Genomic DNA, 23,189 nt, shown 5'->3' with positions numbered 1-23,189 from the left:
ATACAGAATGTATTTTGTAGCAATTCAATACAGAAAATCCCGAGGACATTTGGTCTGTAAGAGTAGAAAAAGTGTGTTGACCAGAGTTAGATCAAAAACCCTTCATGCCAAGGATACTACAGGTCAACAACCACCACAATAAGCAAATATAATAAAGCAGAGGAAACACCTAATTCCCTCCATAAGCACTCTGCCATCTTTTTATCTGACATTTCTCAGTCACCATCCTGGCTGCTCCAGCAGTCCATCTCCAGCCTCAGCAGCTCCCAGTTAGAAAACTGCTATGGAAGAGTTGAGGCCGAGGCGACAGCCAGCCTTGCCCCACCCCTCTCCGACCCGTGATTCAGTGGTAGGGTTTAGTATGCTCCAAGACTAGGGTGGCTGCACTACTTCTCTATTGCTGTGACTAAATACCATGACCGAAGCAACGCACATAAGGAAAGGGTTATTACTTGTGATTCCAGAGGGTAAGAAGCTGGCAGCAGGTACAAACAGCAGTTGGAGCTAAAAGCTGACCAAATCTTGAATCACAAGCAAAAGCAGAGAGCAGATGGGAATGGCCCATGGCCTTGACACCTCAGAGCCTACTCCCAGCGACACACTTCTGAACCTCCGAAACCAAATATCCAAATACCCGAGACTGGGGGCATTCTCATAGGTGCTCTGGGATAAGAAGCCTGGACCAGCAACAGAGTCACACCATGCAATAAAGCCCAAGTTTCTGTCTTTAACTTCTACACAGTTCCAACAAAATGACTAGAGGCTCACCGTACAGTTCCATGTTGGAGTGTGTTTTCATGCAGTGTATTCAAATGCTGATTTCTGTACCGGACATCATCTGAGTACAGTCCAAACTTTGGTATTGTCATCGTAATGAAGCACTTTCTGACTTGGTATTTTGGAAGACATTGTTCTCCTTACCTCTGATTGGTTCAAGAGGTGATCCACCTATAGCTGGTGAGGAGAGTTAAGGCTAGACTTCCAATCCCAGTGAGGGCGTCCTGGGTAGAGAATATTGAGTGGCCAGGAGGGAGTTGCCGTGAGGACATGGATGGGGAGGAGCAGCCAGGGCAAGGCTAGGAAGGCAGGTAATGAGGCACGGGGCTGGGGTAGGCAGCATAGCAGGGTTAGAATATAAATCAGAACTCTGCCCAGTTATAGTGCAAGTTTATCAATAAATATTTGTCTCCTTGTGATTATTTCAAAGCAAGGGCAGGTGCAGAAAAGCCCTGAACTTTTATATCCACATCATACTTAGGTTAAGCTAAGGAGAGAAGGCAAACAAAGGCCTGTAGTATGTGGAGGAGCCTCATAGCTCATGACACTACCTGTACTCCACTTCTCTAAACACAAGGGCAGGGCAGGGCTTTACTGTCAGACAGTCTGGAACCAGTAAGTTTTAAATGTAGGGGGAAGTGCTGCCCCTAAGTGCACTCCATAGATCGGAAATTTACAAGTCTCTTACACCCACACCACAGAACAACCCAAGTGGAAGGCACAAGGTTTTTTTTTTCTAGCTCTTTTATTCTTTTTTTTAATCATGTTAACAATAGAATATTCCCCAAAGTTAAAAAAAAAAAAAACTTTGAAAAATAGAAAGTTTCATACTATTTACATGACATATGCGTACAGGTTCTAGTATCATACAAACATCCCATTAGAAACAGTGAGAAGGCATGATGTCATTCTCTGCCTTTCGGATACAAAGCCTAATACGCGTGTTCTCCCTTTTGACTCCTGTGTTATCTGTTAACCTGATATATAAACACTATTTGGTACCTGAGAGCCTAGAAGACTACTGGTGAACTTCCATGCCTTCTTTTTTGTTGGTTCTTTTTTATTTTCAAAACTTCCTGCATTTTAAATCTCTGTACACTTTTACAGTACCCACAGCTAAGTTTACTCTCACTTTTCAAATGATCAAGTATTAATCATATGAACTGTTAGTGAGTTTATCGATTTAAGATTCAAGCATACAAATGTATAGCCATGCTGTGTGGTATGCACGTAATCTCAGGAAATCCCCTGCTGCTTTGCTTTGTTTCCATGTTACCAACTATGTTTTTTTTAAAAAAAAAAACATTTTAAAAAAAAGAATAACTAGAATAATTCATCTCACAAATTAATCAAAAACCTAAGATTAAAAATTCTACATTATAGTTTTATTTGTATTTAAAAATACACTGGAAATTCTGTGTAGGCCCATGATCGAGCTTATTTTCGCCATACATTTCTTCGGTTTTGAAGACATGGTTTGTCTGACGGGACCTTTCGCAAGCTGAATACCAAGATCGGGAAAGTCCTGTAGCTTTCGCTGGCGCTGCTGCCGATGACACGAGTCGCTCCCTTGCAGCTGGATCCGGGTGCCTCTCATTTGCCCTTTATCACCTGAACAGTTTTCCGACCATAGTGATAATAACTGTATCCTGACGCAGCTGTGGTGAATGCTGTACAACCCCTTGACAGGAGAGAAATGGGATTCAGCCATCAAATCTAAAACACCAGCAGCAGAAATCATGAAGTACACATGTGAAAATGAGCTAAGAAAACAGGACTGTGGATGAAACTGCCTTGACTACAAAATCTAAACTCATGGTTAAGGTCTCATTTACGCTGGTGATGCCAAATAAAAGCCATCTAATTACTCAGGCCTACACACCAGTGGGAAGAGCTACTCTCCATTCCCACACGAATGTTCTCTGTTCAATGTTCTCATTTTCTCCCACACTCAGACGGGACATGAATGGAGACAACTGTAAACAGACTGGAGAGATAAGGCTCCAACTAGACAGTTCCTGCTTAAGGCTGCTTGGAGCCTACCTAAAGTCATGCAATACCCTGAAGCAAAAACAGGAGATCAGGTTATATCTGGATGCAGTTTATTTGAGAGAAAAAAGAGCCTCTATTGTTAACCCAAAATAAAGAGAAAAAAACCCATTTATTTTATGTAAGAAAATAAAGTTTAGACTGTATCATTTTAAAAAATGTTTAGTATAATTTACTTTGATTAACCAATCAACTTTGTTCAGAGCTCTAAAGCTTAATTATAATTAAATGTTTACCAAATATCACTAAACAGCAACATGGCAGCCTATTTAGAACACTTGAAAGTTTGAGTTTGACATATTTCAAGATATTTACAACTAAGGAATTAGCACACTGAAACAAACTTTGCAGTGCTCGCACTGGGAGTCCCCCGTCTGCGCCCTCGCTAGGCTGGGCATCCAACTCAGCTATCGCTGTGGCTCGGACGACACTTCTTCCTGCACTTACCCTCTTCTACTTTCCTCTTCCTCCCAAACTCTAACACATTAGCAACCATTCTCATCCCTCTAAGCTGTGACTGCTACCGTCTGTGCTCCATACCTTACAGTAAGACTAAGACTGACCGTGCACATTGGTTAGTTGTGTTAATCACTATCTACTGTAAACAAGCAGCTGCTCTGCTGAGTGTAGGGAGATGCACTAACTTAAGGGTATACAGACACGAACTTAGAGAGGCAACTCATTACTATGTCCATTTAGTAGATGTTAAGTTCTTTCCTAGGGCCTATGCTTTGGTCATCCAATGGTTTGGGAGTCCTGTTAAAGGAACCTGACTTTAGGTCCATTTTCTGAAGTAGGTTTTAAATACAACCAGAAAGTGGTTGGTTACTCCCATAACATTTATTCCACTACTGCAAACATGGGCACATCTTCCACTTGCTATTGTAGCTCTCAGGGTTTACAGCTGGGTAATTAATTGTTGCTTCTGAGAGACTATGGAATGCTCAGTGCAAATAGAAAAGCTGTATCACACTCCCCACCTGCAAGGCTCAGGGATTAAATTGCAAGAAGCAGAGGAAAATTATAAGAACCAGAGGCAGTGGGCATTTGCCACAAAACAGTACTTATTGGACATGACAAAGACACTGCACATGTGAAATTGTAGTAGCTGACTGTATGCATGCACAAACCAGCTAAAGTCTGCATGGACACTGCAGGAACTCAAAGGTCAACTCCTTTCTGAGGAGCTATTGACAACTGATGGCTGCTGGGTGGGAGAAAACTTTTTCAGGCTATGGCTCCTGAAGCTGCCCATGCTCCAGTGCACCCATGCACACAGTAGCACTGAGTGGACTCAGTGCACAAAGAAAAGGAGTGGAGGAGAGAATGGAGGAAAAGATGGTGGCCACAGTTTGTCTTCCTCGTGTTCATTATACACTTCAAGAGCCAAGTTATTCTAGACTTATCACAACAGGTCATTGTACTAATAGTCTCAGAATAATTCTAAGTTTTCCACAGTAAATTTAGTAGCTTTGGTAGTTTGAATGTAAATTTGAAGTAAACTTACCATAGTGCCTGAAGATAAATGCTGTCAGCATAATTGAAAACTGGAGCTGCCAAAGAAGCTGCCACCAAAATTAACTGGACTGCTGTATTTACCTTAAAATAAAAGCATTATAAATCAACGTATCAAATGAACCCTATTTTAAGCTTTTGAAGCAAAGCTATTCTCATCATGATATGTTCTAAGCATTCTAGAAATTGGCTGGCATTATCCATGCTAAAGTTGGCATTCCCGGGTGAGTACCAGGTCAGAGTCACTAACTGATCCATCTGCCCACATAGGTACTCATCATTTATAACAAGGGCAGTGACAACTATCAGAAAGTACCACCCCTTGAATCCCATAGCAATTCAAGGATGCTATATGATTCTCTGCTCTTGTCCCTAGCTGTCCTCATACAATCCTGTAAACATGAAACAGTGAGGTGGCTTCTCCTTGGGTGAAAGGACACAGTAAACACTAGAGTAAACCTAGAACCCAGACTTCCAAGGCCACTTGACTGCCTGCGTACCCTGTGAGGTCAGAAAACTGTAATTCATTTATTGCTGTGAAATCTTCTAGGGAAATAAGCACTGTTTACCCCCAACAGCATGAAACAGAATCAGAAAGAGTCAAGAGACAGCATTCTATTAAACAAAGAGCATGGGGCAGTTGAGGAAGGTGTACAGAGACACTCCCTGGTCCTGTTATTTATTCTGCATCACACGACAGTGATCACACTTTGACTTTAAAAAAATCAATGTGTTTTCCAGAACACGTGGTTACTGGTGCATTTGTCCCAGTATTTCAGGTGACTTTCTATGGAGTGCTACATTCAAACTGCTACCCGACACAGTCACTTGAAGCCAAAAGCTCCCTCTTATGGTAGTAATATCCTGTGCCAGGGAGCCTAATATAAAACAATGGTCCCTCTGTCTCAAAGATAACTAATCTGTTCCATCTCTGTTATAAGAAACGGAATGGAAGGACAGCTTCAGTGAACTTGTCAAGGCCTTAATCTTTGCTGTGCAAAGGCTGATATACATTTATGATCCTGAAAAAGACTTACCAAAACACAACAGGCCACTCAGACTGTTTATTAATGAGTGCAATTGTCTATTCCCTTTTCATCTAACACTCTTTAAAAATACAAAGGTTGGGGCTAGATACGGCTCAGCAGGGTGGTGACAGGAAATCATCTCGGAGCTAAGGCAAGCGAGAGCTAACTAGGAGACTTTGCTTCAATCAATAATTGTGGAAAGCGAGAGGAAGACTGCCAACATCAGCCCACAACACACACACACACACACACACATACACACACTCTTCTATACTACACACAGGCACTTGCAATTAAAATAAATGAATGATAGGAAACGCACAAGAAACTCTTCATAATTTTACATCTCAATCAAAGAGTACTTACATCTCCCTTTTCACCTGCCCTATGATCTCATTCTTAAAACCATCAACAAAGATAAACTGCACTAACAATAACAAAGATACTAACAATCTAAAAAAATTTAGAAGACAGACATGACCCATTTTCTAGCCCCTCTAATCAATGCATTTAAAGTTATCTCATTCTCAAGTTGGTGAGATAGTTCAGTAATCAAAAGTGCTATAGCCAAACCTCACAACCGGAGTTCAATCCCAGGACCCACAAGAAGGAAAGAGACAACTGACCCTACAGATATCCCTGCCCTCTACCCATGTGTGTGTACACACTTATAAACAACCTTTTAACAATGTTCTCATTCTAAGCTGCTCCAGACTTATATACATTTCATTATAAGAAAAGTTCAGAAAGGACTGACTTTTTTAAAAGGCTGCTATGAGTATCTTACCTTGCTGATGAATGTTGGTTTTAACCTAGCAGTGGCATAGCAAGGATTGAAGTACTTAGCTAGTGTTCGCTGGCAAAAGAAAAAAAAATGCAGATAATCGTTCAGGTTTCTAACAAAAATTACTAGTGCTTACCCATCCTGTTTATTGAGTAAAATGAGCACTATTTACATACTTTGTTATGTTCTAATGAGACTATTAAAAATAAGATTCTTTAAAATGTACATTTGTCAAGTGCTACACAATTGTATACAGTCACTCCCACCCAGTCTGCTTCATTACACAGTCACTAAAGAAACGTATGTTACTCTTTTACAAGTTAAAAAGCAAAATAATTAAAATATATCTCTATTTTTCCTGAGAACCAAAAAGGTAATGAATGTTATACTTATGTGCTCAACTATTCAGAGCCAATGAACAGTATGTAAGCAAGCTATTCTATTCTTCTGTGATGATTTTAAAAAGCACTTCTAGACCATCCACAGTGACTCAGGAGACGGCGTGGAAACAGCAAACACCTCTAACAGTCTGCTGGGGCCTAGCTGGCTACCCCGGGCCTCATACACCATCAAAAGCTGGACTTAAAAACAGAAAGTAGGCTTTTGCTTTTGTGTTTCATTAGGATCTCTCTGTAGTTTGTAGCCCTAGAGTAGGCTCAGCCTTAGAACTCCACCTGCTTCTGCCTCTGCAAGGCTGAGATCAAAAGCATCATATGTCAGCACATCCAGCTGACAAATCCAGCTTTTAAAATGGACTATTCATATGTTCTAATTGCAGGGCATTTTCTCCTAGTTCCTGATAAATAAACTAAGAAATAACTGCCATAAAGTCATAAAGTCATAAACTTCATAAAGTGAAACTGCATTCAATAATTAGGTTAGAAGTAATGCTAAAGGAATATGTTCTGAACCTTACCGGTGTTGGCAGAGTTCGGTATCTGACATAAAACACAGCAGCGATCAACATTACATCTCTTGAAATTATCATGTAAGTGAGTGGGACTGAAAATCAAAGATAAAATAATTTTAATGAGATTAAAAATTACTAACAGATATGATGTCTGCAGTAAAGACTCAGTCAGTCTCACATTCTTCGATGTTTCCCTTAAGAAAGAGTTTGTAGTAAAGATTTATTGATTCAGGCCCCTATGGTGAAGCCCTGGTCTTTCCATGCCTCTGGCTCTCTGACTTATCCTCCTCTAGAATTCCAATCCACTCATCACATGTTCTCTCGTGTGTCTGTCTATAAACTGCAAGTCTGTATGTAATAGTGTAAGCTACACCCAGCCTCCCAACACCCTTCTCTTCTCAGCTTTGAGTTTCTGGGAAAAAGACCTCCTGCTCACTGGAATCCAATGAAAAGCAACAATAAGGCAGTTAAAGGGTCATGTCAGAGAAGCTGAATACCCTGGAAGTCTCGAGGTTTCTTGTCTCTGAATTTTAGCCTATTTTCTAGAGTTTTACATAGAGTTTCCTGAAACACAAAAATTTTCCACTCTTGCTAAGCTAGCTCCTACCCATACATCTGCTGTTCTCCCTGCCCGACCTGTCAATCAATTTTATCACTAGCTGAGTCTTCCTTACCCAAAGTACTTAGACAAGAGACATTTCAGATTTCCGTTTCTTGATTCTGAAATATTTGCATATTGCCAGCTGAGCATCACTAATCTCCAAACAATCCAAAACTCCAAACTGTTTGTGATTGGGTATACTCAACACATATTTCTCAGATTTCCCAGGATGGTCCCAGAGCCACAGGCAACAGGAGGGAGAGATGGGAGGGAGAGAGCATACTTACTTTGGAGCCTTTTGTACCAAACAAAAGTTACAACCACAATCCTGAATCTTTTTCAAAATAAATTTAATGGGAAAAATCCTGAATTCAAATCATAGTTCACAGATATCCCTTTCATGGTATTTTCAAACAGCTCAGGGGTAATCCAAGGGTGTGTTTAGGACCCTCTCCTGTTCTGACATTCTATAGGCTCGCACATCAAACTGAATTTGCCTTGGCTTCATCCTCTATTATGGTGCTGTTTCAAAGAGAAAATGTGTCTAGCAGAGCATGTGCCAGGCTACTATAAACCATGTAAACCATGATTTATAGATGCATTTTTAAAAATCATTAAACATTTCTACAGTAAGTACTGGCTGATAAATTAACAATCACAATTTAAAATGCAGCCAACCTCGCAAATCAAAATCCTCAACTGTAAGAAAGCTGTGCAGGGATGGAGGTGAATGGAGGTCTATGGGATGCAGACCTGGGCAGTGAAGTGCTCTTGCAGTTACTTCAGTCCAGCACTGGAACCTGGCAGTGTCTTTTGAAGTTATTTTAATACCTGCAACCCTCTGGTGAACCATGTCCAAATAAAATACTCCATTTGTCATAAATATTTAATTTCAACTTATATGCTGTTACTAGCATGATTAGAAGGCAAAATTAGAATTGTGGGGAGATTGGGTGGGGGTTGAGTAAAACAAGACACAAAGAAGAAAACTTCAGCCTAATCTCCCCGTAATTGACAAGCAGACCAAGGGTTTCAAGAAATGAAAGAGTTCAACAAGACTGAAAATTACACTTACTGAGCTTATACAGAGCTTCACAACACAGTCCTGTAGAATATCCATTCACTGATGCACATGTTTGTAAAATCTGACTGTATATAGGCTGGAGGACTCAGGTCACTGACAACATAGTTAAGCTTGAAATCATTAACCAAAGACACCTACAGAGCTTTGTGCATGCTAGGATTCTGACACTCAGGCACATTCCCAACCTAAGAAATAATTATTAACCAGATAGAAAGAAAATGTCATGAAAGCAGGAAGCTATTCTGCACGGACAATGACAAGAGCTCCAACACACATAATAAGGGAGAGAGACACAGAAGCAGGAAATGTAGCTCAAACCAACTTCAGACAAGTCAGAGAGCCACCAGCAAAGGGCCATCTATAAGGCTGTGCTGTCACAGCCATGAGTACTGTCCAAATCTAAGAGGTGGTTCATCATCAGAATGGAAACATATGGTAAATGCAAGTAAACACTCGATTTTGAAGTTTTAAACTTCAATGTAGTAATTTTTTATTGATTATATACTAGAATCACATTCTAAACTTTTAGAATTACATTTAAAAGCTTTGTGTGTAAGCCTCTGTGGTGGGGGCCATGGCACAGCAGGTCAGAGAACTGCTCTGTGCCTTTTCTCTCTTTCCATCATGTGGGTCCAGGCCTGAACCTAAGGCCCTCCAGCTTGGAGTCTGTACCCACTAAGTCATCTCCCCAGGCCAGCACAATGACATTGACACAGTGGGCTAAGTAAGATATTATTAAAATGTTAATCTATCTATCATTTTTTAATATGGTTACTACTAAAGAATGTTTCATTACACGTGGTTCCTTTCTTATTCCTTTTAGAAAAACTTGTATACAAAAAAAGGATCCAGGAAAACCCAGAAAAGGAAAGGGAGAGTGACAGTTAAAAAGTCAATAGTCAGGGACTCTTTTCAAACCCATATTTGGTTCATTAGAAGTCATAGGACTGGCAAACATGTGGCAAAATTAATCAAGAGAAAGACAGAAGGAAACAGTATTCAAGATGAGAATTAGGGTATTTCTACATAGCATATGTCTTATGGTACCAACAAAAAGTTGCTACAAATAAGAAACTTCTTAATATAAATAAAGTGGGTAAGTACCCAGGAAAAAACAACCACAACTTGCAAAATGTACACGGGATAAATTGTTACAATGAATTACTCTGGAACAATTAAAGAAAAAAATTAAAAAACATTTCAAAACTCTCTCCAATGGCTTCAACAAATTCTATCAAACGTCAAAATAAAAAAAACCATAATGTCACATGAACACAATCCAAGAGCAGAAGAAAAAGTCATTCACCTGTCTGATGAGGCTGCTAGAGACAGGGACCCAAGAGGACGGCGTCACCAGGAAAAGTCAGAGTGCATTCTGGGGTGGGAATGCGACCACTGCAGAAATCTGTAGGAGCTCCGTCAAGAGACAGAAGCATATAACCCAGCCAGCCACTCCTGACTACACAGCAGGACGCTAGCATACAGAGGCGTGTTTGCTGCTGCGCTTGCTATTCACAAAAGCCAGGAAACTGAACCAGCCTAGATGCTCATGAATGAATGGATAAAAATTGTATGCCATTAAATGAAAAAGAGATTTATGACATTTGTAGCGACATATTAGGCTAAAAAAGCCAGCCTCAAAAACAAGGGTCTTCTGTTGTGTCAAACTTAAATTTAAGATTTTACATGCATGCAATGCATGTTTAGGCATGTATGTGAATATTTACGGTTTTGTGGGTCATAAAGCTAGAAAGGAGCTCCCTGATCTTAAGCAAGGTGGGTCATAGAGCAGGTTAAGAGCATGCAGTGTAACAGGAAGCAGAGGGGAGCTAACCTGGAAATGACAAGGGTTCATGGGAGGCAACGGGATGGAAATGGCTAAGAACAATGTGTAATGAAGACCCATGATGAAACCCATTTCATCATAACTTAATGATGAGACCCATTACATCATCAATACATCAACTAACACACAACAGAGCTTAAAAGCTTCCACTGGTAAGAACTTTAAGAATTATCAAATACTTGAGAATAAATCTATCAAAAATGTATTGTTGTCTTGAAGAAAATTATAAAACTCTAAAGACATCAGAGGACGCCTAAATATAGTAGATACATGGCATTGTGACCCAGAAGTCTCTCGTAAAAAAAAATGCCAAAAGTTCCAAAGAGATCTATAAATTCCATGTAACCAAATCAATCAAAACCCCAACAGACTTTTATTTACCACAGAGAAATTAATTCTGGAAAAAGCCAATTCTAATATCACAACACTGGAAACAGCTAAGAGTATCTAACTAATAAGTCTAGAGCACTAAGAAAACCAAAACTAAAAAGAGCATCAAGCTGGGCGGGCATCACTACGGCGTCTACCAGACACCAATGACGGGCACTCAAGGACCATGTGCAGAACCAGAAGAAGGAAATCACTACACCGTCTGCCAGATGCCAACAATGGGCACTAAAAGACCAGAATGAGACTCCATACACTTCTAGACACCAACAACAGACCAGTTTCTGTTCTCAAACCCACTTCTAACTCTTGGGGGATGAGGAAGAAAAGCTGCTTGAGAAATACATACAGCCTAAGCACAAGATGAAGAACCAAAGAAGCATGCACAATGAATACTCAGAGCAAGAGACCAGACAGTTTCAGGGTAATCACACAATGCATTGTATATGATTTGAAACTGTACAATAATAATGTACATTTTTACAGCCATCTTCATAGTACCAAGAGTTCTCATCTTGAATAAACTGTACTTAAGATAACCACGGGGCTGGAGAGATGGCTCAGCAGTTATTAGCACTGGCTGTTCTAGAGGGCCTGGGTTTGATTTCAGGACATGGCAGCTCAAAACTGTCTCTATCTCTAATTCCTCTAGGGGATCTGATACCCTCTTCTACCTTCCATAAGAACCAGGCACCAAGAGGACACAGACATACATACAGACAAAACACTCACACATACCATATACATTAAATAAAAACTGAAAAGAAAAATCAGCAACTTACAAAGATTTTAAATTACTTCCAAATATCTGGGCACTAAAACACAATGGATGACCAAAAATTTCTAGAGTATCATGTACTACTATGTCAATTAATTTTAAACAAAGTTATTTAGTATAACAAGAATCTAAATTCTGTAATAAACAGTGTGACTGTGATAAGTAAAACAGTTTATTTAAAATCAAGGAAACAGTTTAAAGTTAAAAATATATTTTGGAAGAAAAACCATTTCTTTCAAGAAAAGGCCTAAGCTCACTACCATTGTTCTTCCTTGCTATTTAAGGTACACATGACAGTGTTCTTACCTGGAATAAGATCTGCATAGGTCAAGCTAATATATAAGATGCTGATAAGAACTTTATCAGCAAGTGGATCAAGAGCACTTCCCAAAGCTGATTTTTGATTGGCCCAGTTTCGAGCAATAAATCCATCCAACTGAAAATAGAAGTGTTTTTTAAATAAACGTCATAATTCAAGCAGAATAGATAATTTGAAGCCTAAGAAATACCAGAAAAACAACTATACTTTCAGAAAATGTCAGTAAAATCTTGTTTTTTTAAAAATCCCCAAACATTCTTACTCCTTTAGTTTTTAAAATAGCCATTAGTTTGAAATGAATTTCATGTTTATACTATTGTTCTTTCTCCTTCTCGATGTCCTACTGACTTCTCACTATTTTTACAACATTCCCATGTAGGATGAACCTAAACACAGATGTAGAAATAAAGAACCCCCACAGAACTCACAGCGAGCAGACTGACCGAGAGGGACTAGGTGCCTACTCTTTGGAGCCAAAGCAGACACCTTCAGTACTACTTCTTACTTGTGACAGTTGGCTTTCACATCCCTATCTGTTTTACTGTAGTATCTGACTCTTGTGAGTTATGTGTGTGTGTGCGCGCGCGCTCGCCTGAGCCATGTGTGTGTGGTGTCCAAAGAGGCCAAAGGGAACTGTCAGATCCTCTGGCCTGGAGGCACAGGCAACTGGCAGCCATCTGATGTGGGTACTAAAATTCAATCTCAGGTCCGCTGAACTGGTTCAAGACCTGGCAGAACCATCTCTCTTATCTAACTCGTGGTAAGATTATTTCTCAGTTTTAAAATTTATTGTATTCAAAGGATTAGGCTAGAGTTCAGTAAAGAGTGCTCACTAGCTAGCTTCCGTGAGGCTCTGGGTTTGATGACCTGCACCACACACACCTACACACACACACACACAATTTTAGTACCACTACTAATTCAAGATTCTGACTACGCTTGTATTACTTATATTCGCTAATACTTAAAATATCTTTTGTTTATTTGTTTGTTTTGCTTGTTTCTTAAGATAGTGTCTTTCTGTGTAGACCTACCAGTCCTGGAATTCGTTCTGTAGACAGCTTAGCCTTGAACTCAGAGATAGACCTGCCTCTGCCTCCCAAATGCTTTGATTAAAGGCGTGCTCCACCACTGCCTGGTTTTTTTCTCTTTTCTTTCCTTCCTTCCTTCCTTCCTTCCTTCCTTCCTTCCTTCCTTCCTTCCTTTTTTTGAAACAGGATCTCACTTCTATGTAGACCAGGCTGGCCTTTGAACTCAACAGAAATTCCCCTGTTACTGCCTCCCAAGAGCTGGGATTAAAATTATCACCATCATGCCTGACAAATTATTTTTATTACTTATTTTGATTAAAAATAGTATTTTAAAGCACAGATCACACTTGATTGACAAGCTTGTTACCATAAAAACTGAATCTCCAGCCTAATTTGAGATAGGGCCAGACTTGGGACATTAGGGCCACAAAAAGGAACAAAACCAGGTGCTGCCTAGTGACTCTGGCACTGACAGAAATGTCCTGTTTAGCCAAGGCTCTGATGGATGGTTATTTAACTATGACGTATGTATTTAAATTTATACTTCAACAAATGTTTGAAATTTCTATCAAAACTAACTTGTTTGCAATTAGGCATGATACCTTTTAAAGACAGTAACTCCTCCTTGTTATAAGTATTCCCTTAAATTTAAGGAGACAGGCATACAGGAGTAGTTAAGAAATTGGCCTAGGCCTGGGGAGGATTCCTAGCCTAGCACAGCAAAAGAAAACCCATCTCTGCCCTGCGGTGGTGGCACATGCCTTTAATCCCAGCAGTTGGAAGGTAGAGGCAGGTGGATTTCTGAGTTCGAGGCCAGCCTGGTCTACAGAGTGAGTTCCAGGACAGCCAAGACTATACAGAGAAACCCTGTCTTGAGAAAAAAAGAAAGAGAAAGAAAGAGAGAAAGAGAGAGAAGAGAGAAAGAGAAAGAGAGAAAGAGAAAGAAAGAGAGGAAGAGAGGAAGAGAGAGAGAGAGGAAGAGAGAGAGAAAGAGAGAAAGAGAGAAAGAAAGAAGAGAGAAAGAAAGAAGAAAGAAAGAAAGAAAGAAAGAAAGAAAGAAAGAAAGAAAGAAAGAAAGAAAGAAAGAAAGAAAGAAAGAAAGAAAGAAAACCAATCTGCAGCAACACAAACAGAACAGCAGAGAGAACTAGTTCAAGTCCTGGATTTGCATTCCCTTCTTGCATTGACCTTGAGCGAGGCAGGTTACCTGGCCCTCCTCTTAGCAAGTCCTCAAAAAGGCAGTTACTAACTACTCCAATCACAATCAGAACAATCTATCAGCCTTCTTCCTCTTCCCCTCACCCTAGTACTCTAGGCTTTTTTTTTTTTTTTTTTTTGCTTGTCTGCCTTGCTTTTTTTTTGGAGAAGAGTTCTCTTACTCTGTAGTCCAGAACCCACTATGTAGACTTCACTGGTCCAAATCTTGCCGCTATTAGCCTGCCTTTGGTGTTGGGATTACAGGCCTGCAGCCTGCTCTTAAGTGTATGTTCTTAAGTGAATAGACATGTAAAGTCTGCAGTGGGGAGCTAAGGCCTTGACAGCCTCTCTTCACCATCATCTCCCGGCTTCACTGTTCTGCTAACTTGAGTCCTTCCTTTGCAAACATGTACAACTCCTTCACTGCACCTCACTCCTCCCTCAACCGCACTGCCATGCATTTCAGGCCTGCATGCACCTGGATAAATACATAAATACATAAAATACATAAATGGGCCAACATCACAAATTCATGACGTAAACCTAAGGGCACTCAGTTCCTGGCTACCCTCATCTACTGACAGCATTTATCTTTTCTTATCATGCTTAGATATTTGGTCACCCATGACCTGCTCCATTCCTACTAAATGCTCTCATTCTAGCCCATGGCCGTGTCTATTCTCTCCTAGAAGAAAACAGGAAAAGGCAGCCAGTCCTCCCCCATGTTGCACTCCATATACTGCCCAGCCGGCCCAGGGCCCAGCCGTATCCACTGTCTTCCCTACTTGAAGCCCATCCCTACTGTTTGTAGTTTTACCCTCCCCGCCCCCCCCCAATCTCCTCTGCACAGCCTTTCCCTCTTCTGCAGGGTCTTTTATCACTCAGCTAATGCAAAATATTTCCTAGTACACCTATCTCTAAAACAACCAGTCCTTGGCCCTCTTTCTGTTCCCCTACAGAGCAAAACTTCCTTAAAAGCAGGGCCAGTCATTACCACCCCTCATTTGCTTACCAGCTTAGGCCAATCCTCCTCATGCCTCTAGAATGTTCTCCCGCAGATCACCCGCGTGCTATCAGGCGGCCTCAGGCTTCGGTTTCTTTCCTCCTGCTCATCTCTCCCTCTCCCTCCCTTCACTTTACCTCAGAGACTGCCAGCTCCCCATCTCATGGCCTTCATTACATTACTGTCTCAGCTTCAACAGCAGGCATTTTAGAAGCTTGGTGCCTCCTGAACTGTCCCGTCTCGGGTTCCCCATGCCCCAAAGTGTTACTTGCATGTACCCTGGGAAATCTGCTTCCCTCCTGTCCACCAGTCCAGCAGTCAGCATGGCGGTACTTAGCCACAATCACATCCTGCCATTCCCATTTAAAGCTGGTGAGGGCAGAAGAATCAAAATCCCCAGAGACCTGCGCAGTCTGGTGTCAGTCAATCCTGCTTTCCATGTACCTCATGTCACACTTGTCTTCATTCAATGAGGCCATTTCATGTGGCAGTTGATTCTCTACCCCACAAACGCCTCACAAATGAACAAATATAAAAAGTGAATCCAGTCAGGCAGTGGTGGCACACACCTTTAATCCCAGCACTTGGGAGGCAGAGGCAGGCAGATTTCTGAGTTCGAGGCCAGCCTGGTCTACAGAGTGAGTTCCAGGACAGCCAGGGCTACACAGAGAAACCCTGTCTCAAAAACCGAAAGGAAGGAAGGAAAGAAGGAAGGAAGGAAGGAAGGAAGGAAGGAAGGAAGGAAGGAAGGAAGGAAGGAAGGAAGGAAGGAAGGAAAGAGAAAGAAAGAAAGAAAGAAAGAAAGAAAGAAAGAAAGAAAGAAAGAAAGAAAGAAAGAAAGAAAAGTAAGTAAGTTAGTTAATCCAAAAAACCAAAACACTTTACAACTTAAAACATTTTTATCAGTCAAATTCTGGGTCACACTTTCAGCCCACACCAAAAATGAGTGGAGACCTTCAGGCTTCAGTGGGAAAGCAGGTTGTGAAGTGGGGAGAGACGTGAGAACGTCAGATGATGACAAAGGAAAACTAGCATCTGTCAGGGAAGGACGAAAGCATGTGGAAGGCTGTCCTGTGCACACTTAGAAAGTGTGACAGTGCGGATGCTCGCCTCTGTCCCCTTCAAAGCCTCCAGCTAATTCTACACTGACCACCAATGCTACTGCGTCAAGGTGAAGGCTGTCTATGAACCACAAAAGGAAAATGAATTTTCTAGTATCATTAAATAAGTAAGTAAATAAATAAGTAAATAAGTAAATAAATAAATAAATAAAATCTGGGCAAAAATGTTAAAAACAAAACAAAAAAAACCCAAATAGTTTTGAGGACATATGAGCTGTCCCCACCCAGGTGCCCCCTGTATGTATGTATGTATGTATGTATGTATGTATGTATGTGTGTGTGTGTGTGTATATGTATGTGAAGACACTGTCCCATTCCCACAGGCTCACACTGCCTAATCTCTAGTTTTTCCTCTGCCCTTCTTCACCTCTCCCAATCGTGTTTGTAGGACTGGAATGTAATAAATCATTTCAAATCGTTTGTAAATACAGCCATATATATGATGGTAGTGATCAGTCAGCAAAAGTAAAGCCTTCTATCATAAAATCACCTTCCCAATTCTATTTTGATATCACACTCTCAACTGTGGAGACTGACATCAGAGAGCCCCTCTCCTGTGCGCATGCTAAGGAATAGAAGGAAGCATGCCCAGCCTCATCTCAAATCAAGGCCTTCGCTGCACAGCAGTCACAGGACAGCAGCTGGAGGCCAGCCTCCGCACGGGCGGGACCAGCTCGCAGGGCACACCCTGGGTCCCTGCAACATGCACACCAGGCCACTTCCTTCACAGCACACACAGGCGTTCCAGCTCTGCTCACTCCTTACTTACTTTACCTCAGGCTCTCACCCTTGAGCATTTCTAAGGAGGTTTCTCTTCAGAAGAAGTTAAACACCAAGGATAAAGAGCACCTTTTCCTAGGGCTCTCCACAACCTTTACATGCTCCCTTAAATCTTATAAAGCAGCTCCACATGGATGCTCAAGACAAGTCCTTACACAAAGTACTAGATCACACTCATGCTGAGGACATCCTTTCAGAAAAGGGTAAGCCTGGGCTTCAACGGGAGTTACAGACAGCTTAGAATTTGAAAGGGAGAAAAAAGCAAATATATTCACAACTTACCAAATCCGTTAGCCCGGCTAAAGCAAAAACGCCTAGTGCAACATTAAAATCTTCTTCAAGAATCAGATAGCCCAACACCGGGGCCAGGCCAATTCTCGTCATTGACAACAAATTTGGGATTGTCCATGGATTTTCATACTGAAAGACAAAGACAGCACGATTTGAATAAAATACTATAAATTCATACTTTAAATGTATACTTTATTAACTGAAGGGTAAGTAGATAAACGTTAATACTTGTAAGCACATATAAGTATATATGCACAGAGAAAAATTTTAACATAAAAGATGAACATGCCTTATTCACCATATAAACTAGCTTCTAAAGACTTCATTAAAGCAAAAAGATTTGAAAGATCTTCTAAGTAGCCAAATAGACTAGAATTTTGTCAGAAAATAAACTAAATTATCAATTCCAGGTATTCAAAAGCTGCTAAATCCAAGAGAGATATATAGAAATGCAGAGTTCTATAAATCTGTCCAGTGCCTCAGGTAACAACCTGAGGCATTCACAGCTCCCGCCTGGGACTTTCGGTTCCTTGAAACTTCATAGGGAACAAAGCTGTTAAGACACTGGCACCACCGGAAGGGCTCCTGGCAACTGCACTGATGGACAGCACTCACTGCTAAAGACAAAACTCATGAGCGCACTCCAGCTTCTAAACCCTTCGGCCTAGCAAAGCTGAGGCCCCCATGCCACATGGTACAGAAACAACAAGTAAAGGTCTTCCCTGGAGCCTCAACTGTTTTCTTCATTAGTCGAGTCCACCCCGTACAACTACTCTGCAAAGAACTATTTTAACATCCCTTTAAATCAGGAAATCAGTAACCAATTTGCCTAAACCTTAACCTTTTTAAGGGAAAAAAAAAAAACAGGCCTGTGAGCTCCCTGGGCACAGTTTTCGCTGCCCGCTCCGACAACCTCCGTTCCCAGGACACACGTGGAGTGAAGACAGTCCAGGGAAGCTGAGATCATGATGTGTGTCCAGCAGCAAGTATGTGTGCATAAACCAAAGGGGAAAGTGGCAACGCTCATTTCTCAAGATTATCTGTAAAAATCTCAGGACTCACCTACCTCGTAAGGAAAGGCATTTCATAATCAGAACCCAACAGGAAGCATATCGGTGTAGAGGGATAATACGGTGGTTGTTGGAGTCAGGTAGAGAATACAGTCACTGAAAATTATAGAACTTCAAATTCTACAGGGACAATGGCCAAATCAGAAGCAATACACCCTCTACTCTGGAATCTTCTATTCAAATAGGATTACGCCCTATAGTTGTAGGAAAACATAAGCCAGGCAGTGGTGGTGCACGCCTTTAATCCCAGCACTTGGGAGGCAGAGGCAGGCGGATTTCTGAGTTCAAGGCCAGCCTGGTCTATAGAGTGAGTTCCAGGACTGCCAGGGCTACACAGAGAAAACCTGTCTCAAAACAAACAAACAAACAACAAACAAACAAACAAAAAGAAAACATGCTCATTTACACCCAGGTTCAAAGATCAGAATGTATCTGAAATTTAGAAGAAGTGTCAGATTGGTGAGGCAGCTCTGGGATTTGCCCTGACCTTTGTATGTGTAAGGAAAAGAGTAAGGCTACCGACCACACTGTGGGGCTATGTCAGATACTGACCCAATATTACAGCAGCTCACAAAGGCTGGCAAGAGACAAAGGTAGCTTTAGCTCACAGTTGTGCTAGAAAACACACACCTTTATTCCAGGTGCTCAAGAGGCAGAGGTAGGTGGATCTCTGAGTTCGAGGCTAGCCTGGTGTACTGATTCAGGACAGCCAGAGCTACACACAGAAACCCTGTCTCAAAACTAAAACAAGCAAGCAAAGGCTAGGAATGAGGAGCTCCAAAGTTAGTCTAACATCCTGATAGAGCAAGACTAAATAGAAAGCTGTAAGCAGCTTCATCACTTCCCTTGGTAAAGACACAACTACAGCTGGCTATTGGGCCAGGAAGTGCGCCTGTCCCCTACAAAAAGTGTTCACTGGCGCGGTGGTAGTACAGGCCTTTGGTCGAAGGTTCCACCTGAGTTCGAGGCCAGCCGACCAAGTTCCAGGACAGCCAGGGCTGTTACACAGAAGAGCTAGCTCGAAAAACAGAAACAACCCTACAAAAAGTTCATTAACATCTAGCTATTCCATTTGTACATTTGTAAAAGTCGACAAAGCTTAATCTCAAATTACCCAACCAGATAACCTGTGGCATACTCGGCCAACTGTGCTGGGAAGGGCTTCAGCCAGGTTGAGGGCAACTTCAGAGCATCCAGCGTTCAAGCTCCGAGAGTTTTAAAGCTATTCCTGAAGTTGTGACCCCTGCCGGGGTGTGGCCACCTCAGCCCATGCTGTGTAACTGAGGGAAGCAGAGCAGTACAGTGGCCTCTGAAGACCTAACAATTGAAGATGTAATAATTGCACGAGCTTGCTAACATGACATCAAAAGCTGGGCCACACTCATGCTCTGGGGTCACCTGCTTGGGAAGTTATCTTATCAGGTAAGGTGGACAAATCCTTCTGTTAGTCAACAACAGTCTTAAGTTTTCTCTAATACAAAGTTGAAAGATCTTTTCATTACAACTGAAGCCAAGTAATTATCCTCCGTGCTATTGTAAAGATTACTAAAGGCCAAAGGATGATGTAAATCTGCACAAACGAACAGACGGGCTGTTTTTAAGATTCCGCAGAACTTAACCTATACACTTAAGATCCACTTCAAAAATTTAAAAACAGATTTTTAAGTAGACGAGCGATACTGGTTTTTACCTATGCAACGTGCAGACACACCTCCCATCAGCGGGTGTGGACAGAAGGGCATTACAGTGGGTTCCAACTTGGCCAGAGACCGTACCCGGCTGGAGCCCCCTGAAGTTCACCGAGATCGAACGCCCTGGCTGCCCGCAACTTCCCAGAACACCGGGTGAGTGTCGCGACAGAGCGCCGAGTCCGTCACCCGCAACCCCGGCGCTCGGCCGACCCTCGTACGTACCGAACTGGCGGCGCTCGCCGGAACCCACCGGGCGCCGGGGGCCTGCGCGGCGGCACCTCCTCCGGCGGCGGGCTCCGGGGCTGCCTTCCCCGCGCCCGAGCAGTGGGTCCGCGGGCTGGTGCCGGGCAGCCGCAAGGCGAACGCGGCCGGACGCAGCCGCCAGCGCTCAGCCAGGCAGCCCAGGCAGGAGGCCGCGGGCGGCAGCAGGGCCCGGCGGGAGCCGCCTCTGCCGAGCCGCGCCCCCGGAGGCCGGACGGCCGCGCAAAGGGACCCCCAGGCGCCGCGCGCCACGCGCCAAGCCAGCATGGCCTGTGGCCTCCACAGAATCCAAGAGTCGAGAACTCAGAAGCCCCTGGCACCGGCCGCCAGCTTCTCTATAGAAAGAGAAAGGTGCTGAGGCCGTATGGATACCTCCATACTAATATCCACACTGGCACTTTCCTCTTATACAGGTGGCCTGAACCGCCAAGAGAGGCAGCTTTCACGACGTTTTCACGACACCCAGCAGCTCTGCTCACTGGCGCCTCCGGGCGGCAGCGGCGAGCACGTGCAGCTAAGGCCAGCGAGCTAGAAGGCGTGGCTAGTAAGCAAAGAAGCTTGTGCCTGCAGGCTAAGAAGAATGACAGGTAGTGCAGACCATAAGAGAGACCCACGTGACCACAGGAAGCCAGTTATATCAGGCTCTGCCTGTTGTCATGTGGCCCGCGGCGTGCATGGCTCTGTATTACCACTGGAGATTTAAAACATTAGTGTTGGCATCAAAGTAGTTAAGTACCTACTCTGCTTTCTGAGCACTAAATGCATATGAATAGGTCCAAAGTAGCAATGGGAAATGTCGGTAATAGCAATCACTAATTGTTTACTTGGGAAGTGCTTACGTTATAGTGCATTATTTATCCTCTCAACAACTCTTAACATACTTTCTGTATTTGCTTTAACTTTTATGGGGGGGGAGGAGAGAGAGAGAAAGAATGAGTGTGAGAGAGAATCTAAGCAGTAGTGTGAAAGAAAGAGAAAAAGAAGAAAAAGGAAAAAATCCAGGTGGTCATGGTACACACCTTTAATCCCAGCACATGGGAGGCAGAGGCAGGAGGGTTCATGTGAGTTCAAGGGCAGTCTGGCCTCCATAAAGAAACCTTGCTTCAAAAGAAAAGGAAAAGAAGAAAAATCCAGGCAGTGATGGTACACACCTTTAATTCCAGCACATGGGAGGCAGAAGCAGGAGGATTTCTGTGAGTTAAGGGTCAGTCTGGTCTCCATAATGAGACCTTGCTTCAAAAGAAAAGGAAAAGAAAAATCCATGCTGGGCAGTGGTGGCGCACACCTTTAATCACACTTGGGAGGCATTTCTGAGTTCGATGCCAGCCTGGTCTACAGAGTGAGTCCAGGACAGCCAGGGCTACACAGAGAAACTGTCTCGGGGGGGGGGGGGGGGGGGGGGGGGGGAAATGGAAAAAAAAAAAAAATCCAGGCAGTGATGGTACACACCTTTAGTCCCTGCGATAGATCCCTGTAAATTCCAGGTCAGCCAGGGCTACACAGAGAAAATCTGTAAATCTGTCTCAAAAACAAAACAAAGTCAGTTTCTGTTAGTTACATCCCTTGTATATAGCCTTAGCCTTTAATTACAGTAGTCCAATAGACCCATTTTTCTCTCAGGAAAATCTGAATTGACGGGACAAAGTAAACATTACAGACTGATGGGACAGAGGGGTCAACTGATGGAGCTGCTTGTGGCTAATGTAAGCAACCAGCAACCGACTTTGATAGGATTTATAACAGGACCATTTGGTTCCTTCAAGTCAGGCTTTAATATCCCTATGGTATTCTATGGCATATTATCCCACATTTCACTTTCATTTTGGATTTACTATCAGTTAAATATTCATTGCAAAAACTTAGTGGTTATTTTGGTGGCTCAATGCACACTGCTTTTTGTATGTGCACAGGCAAGTGTTGGGGCAGAGGCTGATGCTGAAGGACTTCACCTCACTGTTTGGAGACTGGCTCTACTATGAAGTGGCTTCACCAGTTCCGACTGGTCAGTAAGCTTCGGGGAACTGTCTCTCTCCTACCTCTGCCCAGCATTAGGGTTCCAAATGGAGCATCCTTGGCTTTTTATAAGAGGATCTGACTCAGACTTTACCAACTAAGCCATCTCCCCAACTCAGTTTTTGAGTATTTTGGTGATTTTAGCTTTTCAGCTTCTGGCTTCCTGGAAGTTAAGTAATTTCCAATCAGTAGCTCTTATATGCTAACATGCTTGTTGGCTATATATACAAAAAAATGCTTTGGCTGGAGGTCCAGTTCCACTTGAAGACTCACAAAAACATCATGAATTCTGATTTCATTGGTCCTGCCTCCTTGAAGCAGACCCCAGGGAACTCCTCAGCATGTCCCCCAGCCTAGGGAACTCCTCAGCATGTCCCCCAGCCTAGGGAACTCCTCAGCATGTCCCCCAGCCTGGCAAGCCCAGGTTTCTGTCCGTGCTTTCTCTCTTGAACTCAGCAACATGAGGAGGCCTGGCCGGTGCTGCACGCTGCCCTGGTGCAGGTGAGCTCTCCCTCCCTCCCCCTTCTGCAGGGGCTCTCCCGGGTACAGGAGTGGCATCCATGAGGAGAACACAGGTACAGGAGTGGCCCAGAGGCAACCAACGTGAGCACCATGGCAGCAGGCTGGTTTTATTTTATGAACTACTCCTGGAG

The 23,189-nt window shown here is 42.7% G+C and overlaps 1 protein-coding gene across 1 annotated transcript; it reads right to left on the bottom strand.

Annotated features, from left to right (window-relative positions):
- Positions 1–1,507: 1,507 nt before the first annotated feature.
- Crls1 (cardiolipin synthase 1) lies at positions 1,508–20,979 on the bottom strand. The gene is made up of 7 exons (XM_052183711.1): positions 20,485–20,979; positions 17,493–17,630; positions 12,066–12,195; positions 7,070–7,155; positions 6,157–6,225; positions 4,334–4,425; positions 1,508–2,458 (listed from the first exon to the last, which is right to left on the bottom strand). The coding sequence occupies exons 1-7, from the start codon at positions 20,788–20,790 to the stop codon at positions 2,371–2,373; spliced, it is 909 nt and encodes a 302-aa protein (XP_052039671.1). The 5' UTR covers positions 20,791–20,979; the 3' UTR covers positions 1,508–2,370.
- Positions 20,980–23,189: the final 2,210 nt, after the last annotated feature.

The sequence above is a fragment of the Apodemus sylvaticus genome, chromosome 5 (genome assembly GCF_947179515.1).
Source record: "Apodemus sylvaticus chromosome 5, mApoSyl1.1, whole genome shotgun sequence".
In the NCBI taxonomy this organism is placed as follows: Eukaryota; Metazoa; Chordata; class Mammalia; order Rodentia; family Muridae; genus Apodemus; species Apodemus sylvaticus.
The sequence above is the reverse complement of the archived record's forward strand: the minus strand, read 5'-3'. Positions and strand labels throughout refer to the sequence as shown.

What these genes read in the sequence shown, in the direction of transcription:
- Crls1 (XM_052183711.1), bottom strand. Translation starts at nt 20,790, where the DNA reads ATGCTGGCTTGGCGCGTGGCGCGCGGCGCCTGGGGGTCCCTTTGCGCG. An exon ending in CTATGCAGATCTTATTCCAG is followed by an intron (nt 7,156 to 12,065) that starts GTAAGAACACTG and finishes TTTGATTTTCAG; the next exon opens with TCCCACTCACTTACATGATA. An exon ending in ATTTATCTTCAGGCACTATG is followed by an intron (nt 2,459 to 4,333) that starts GTAAGTTTACTT and finishes TCTCCTGTCAAG; the next exon opens with GGGTTGTACAGCATTCACCA.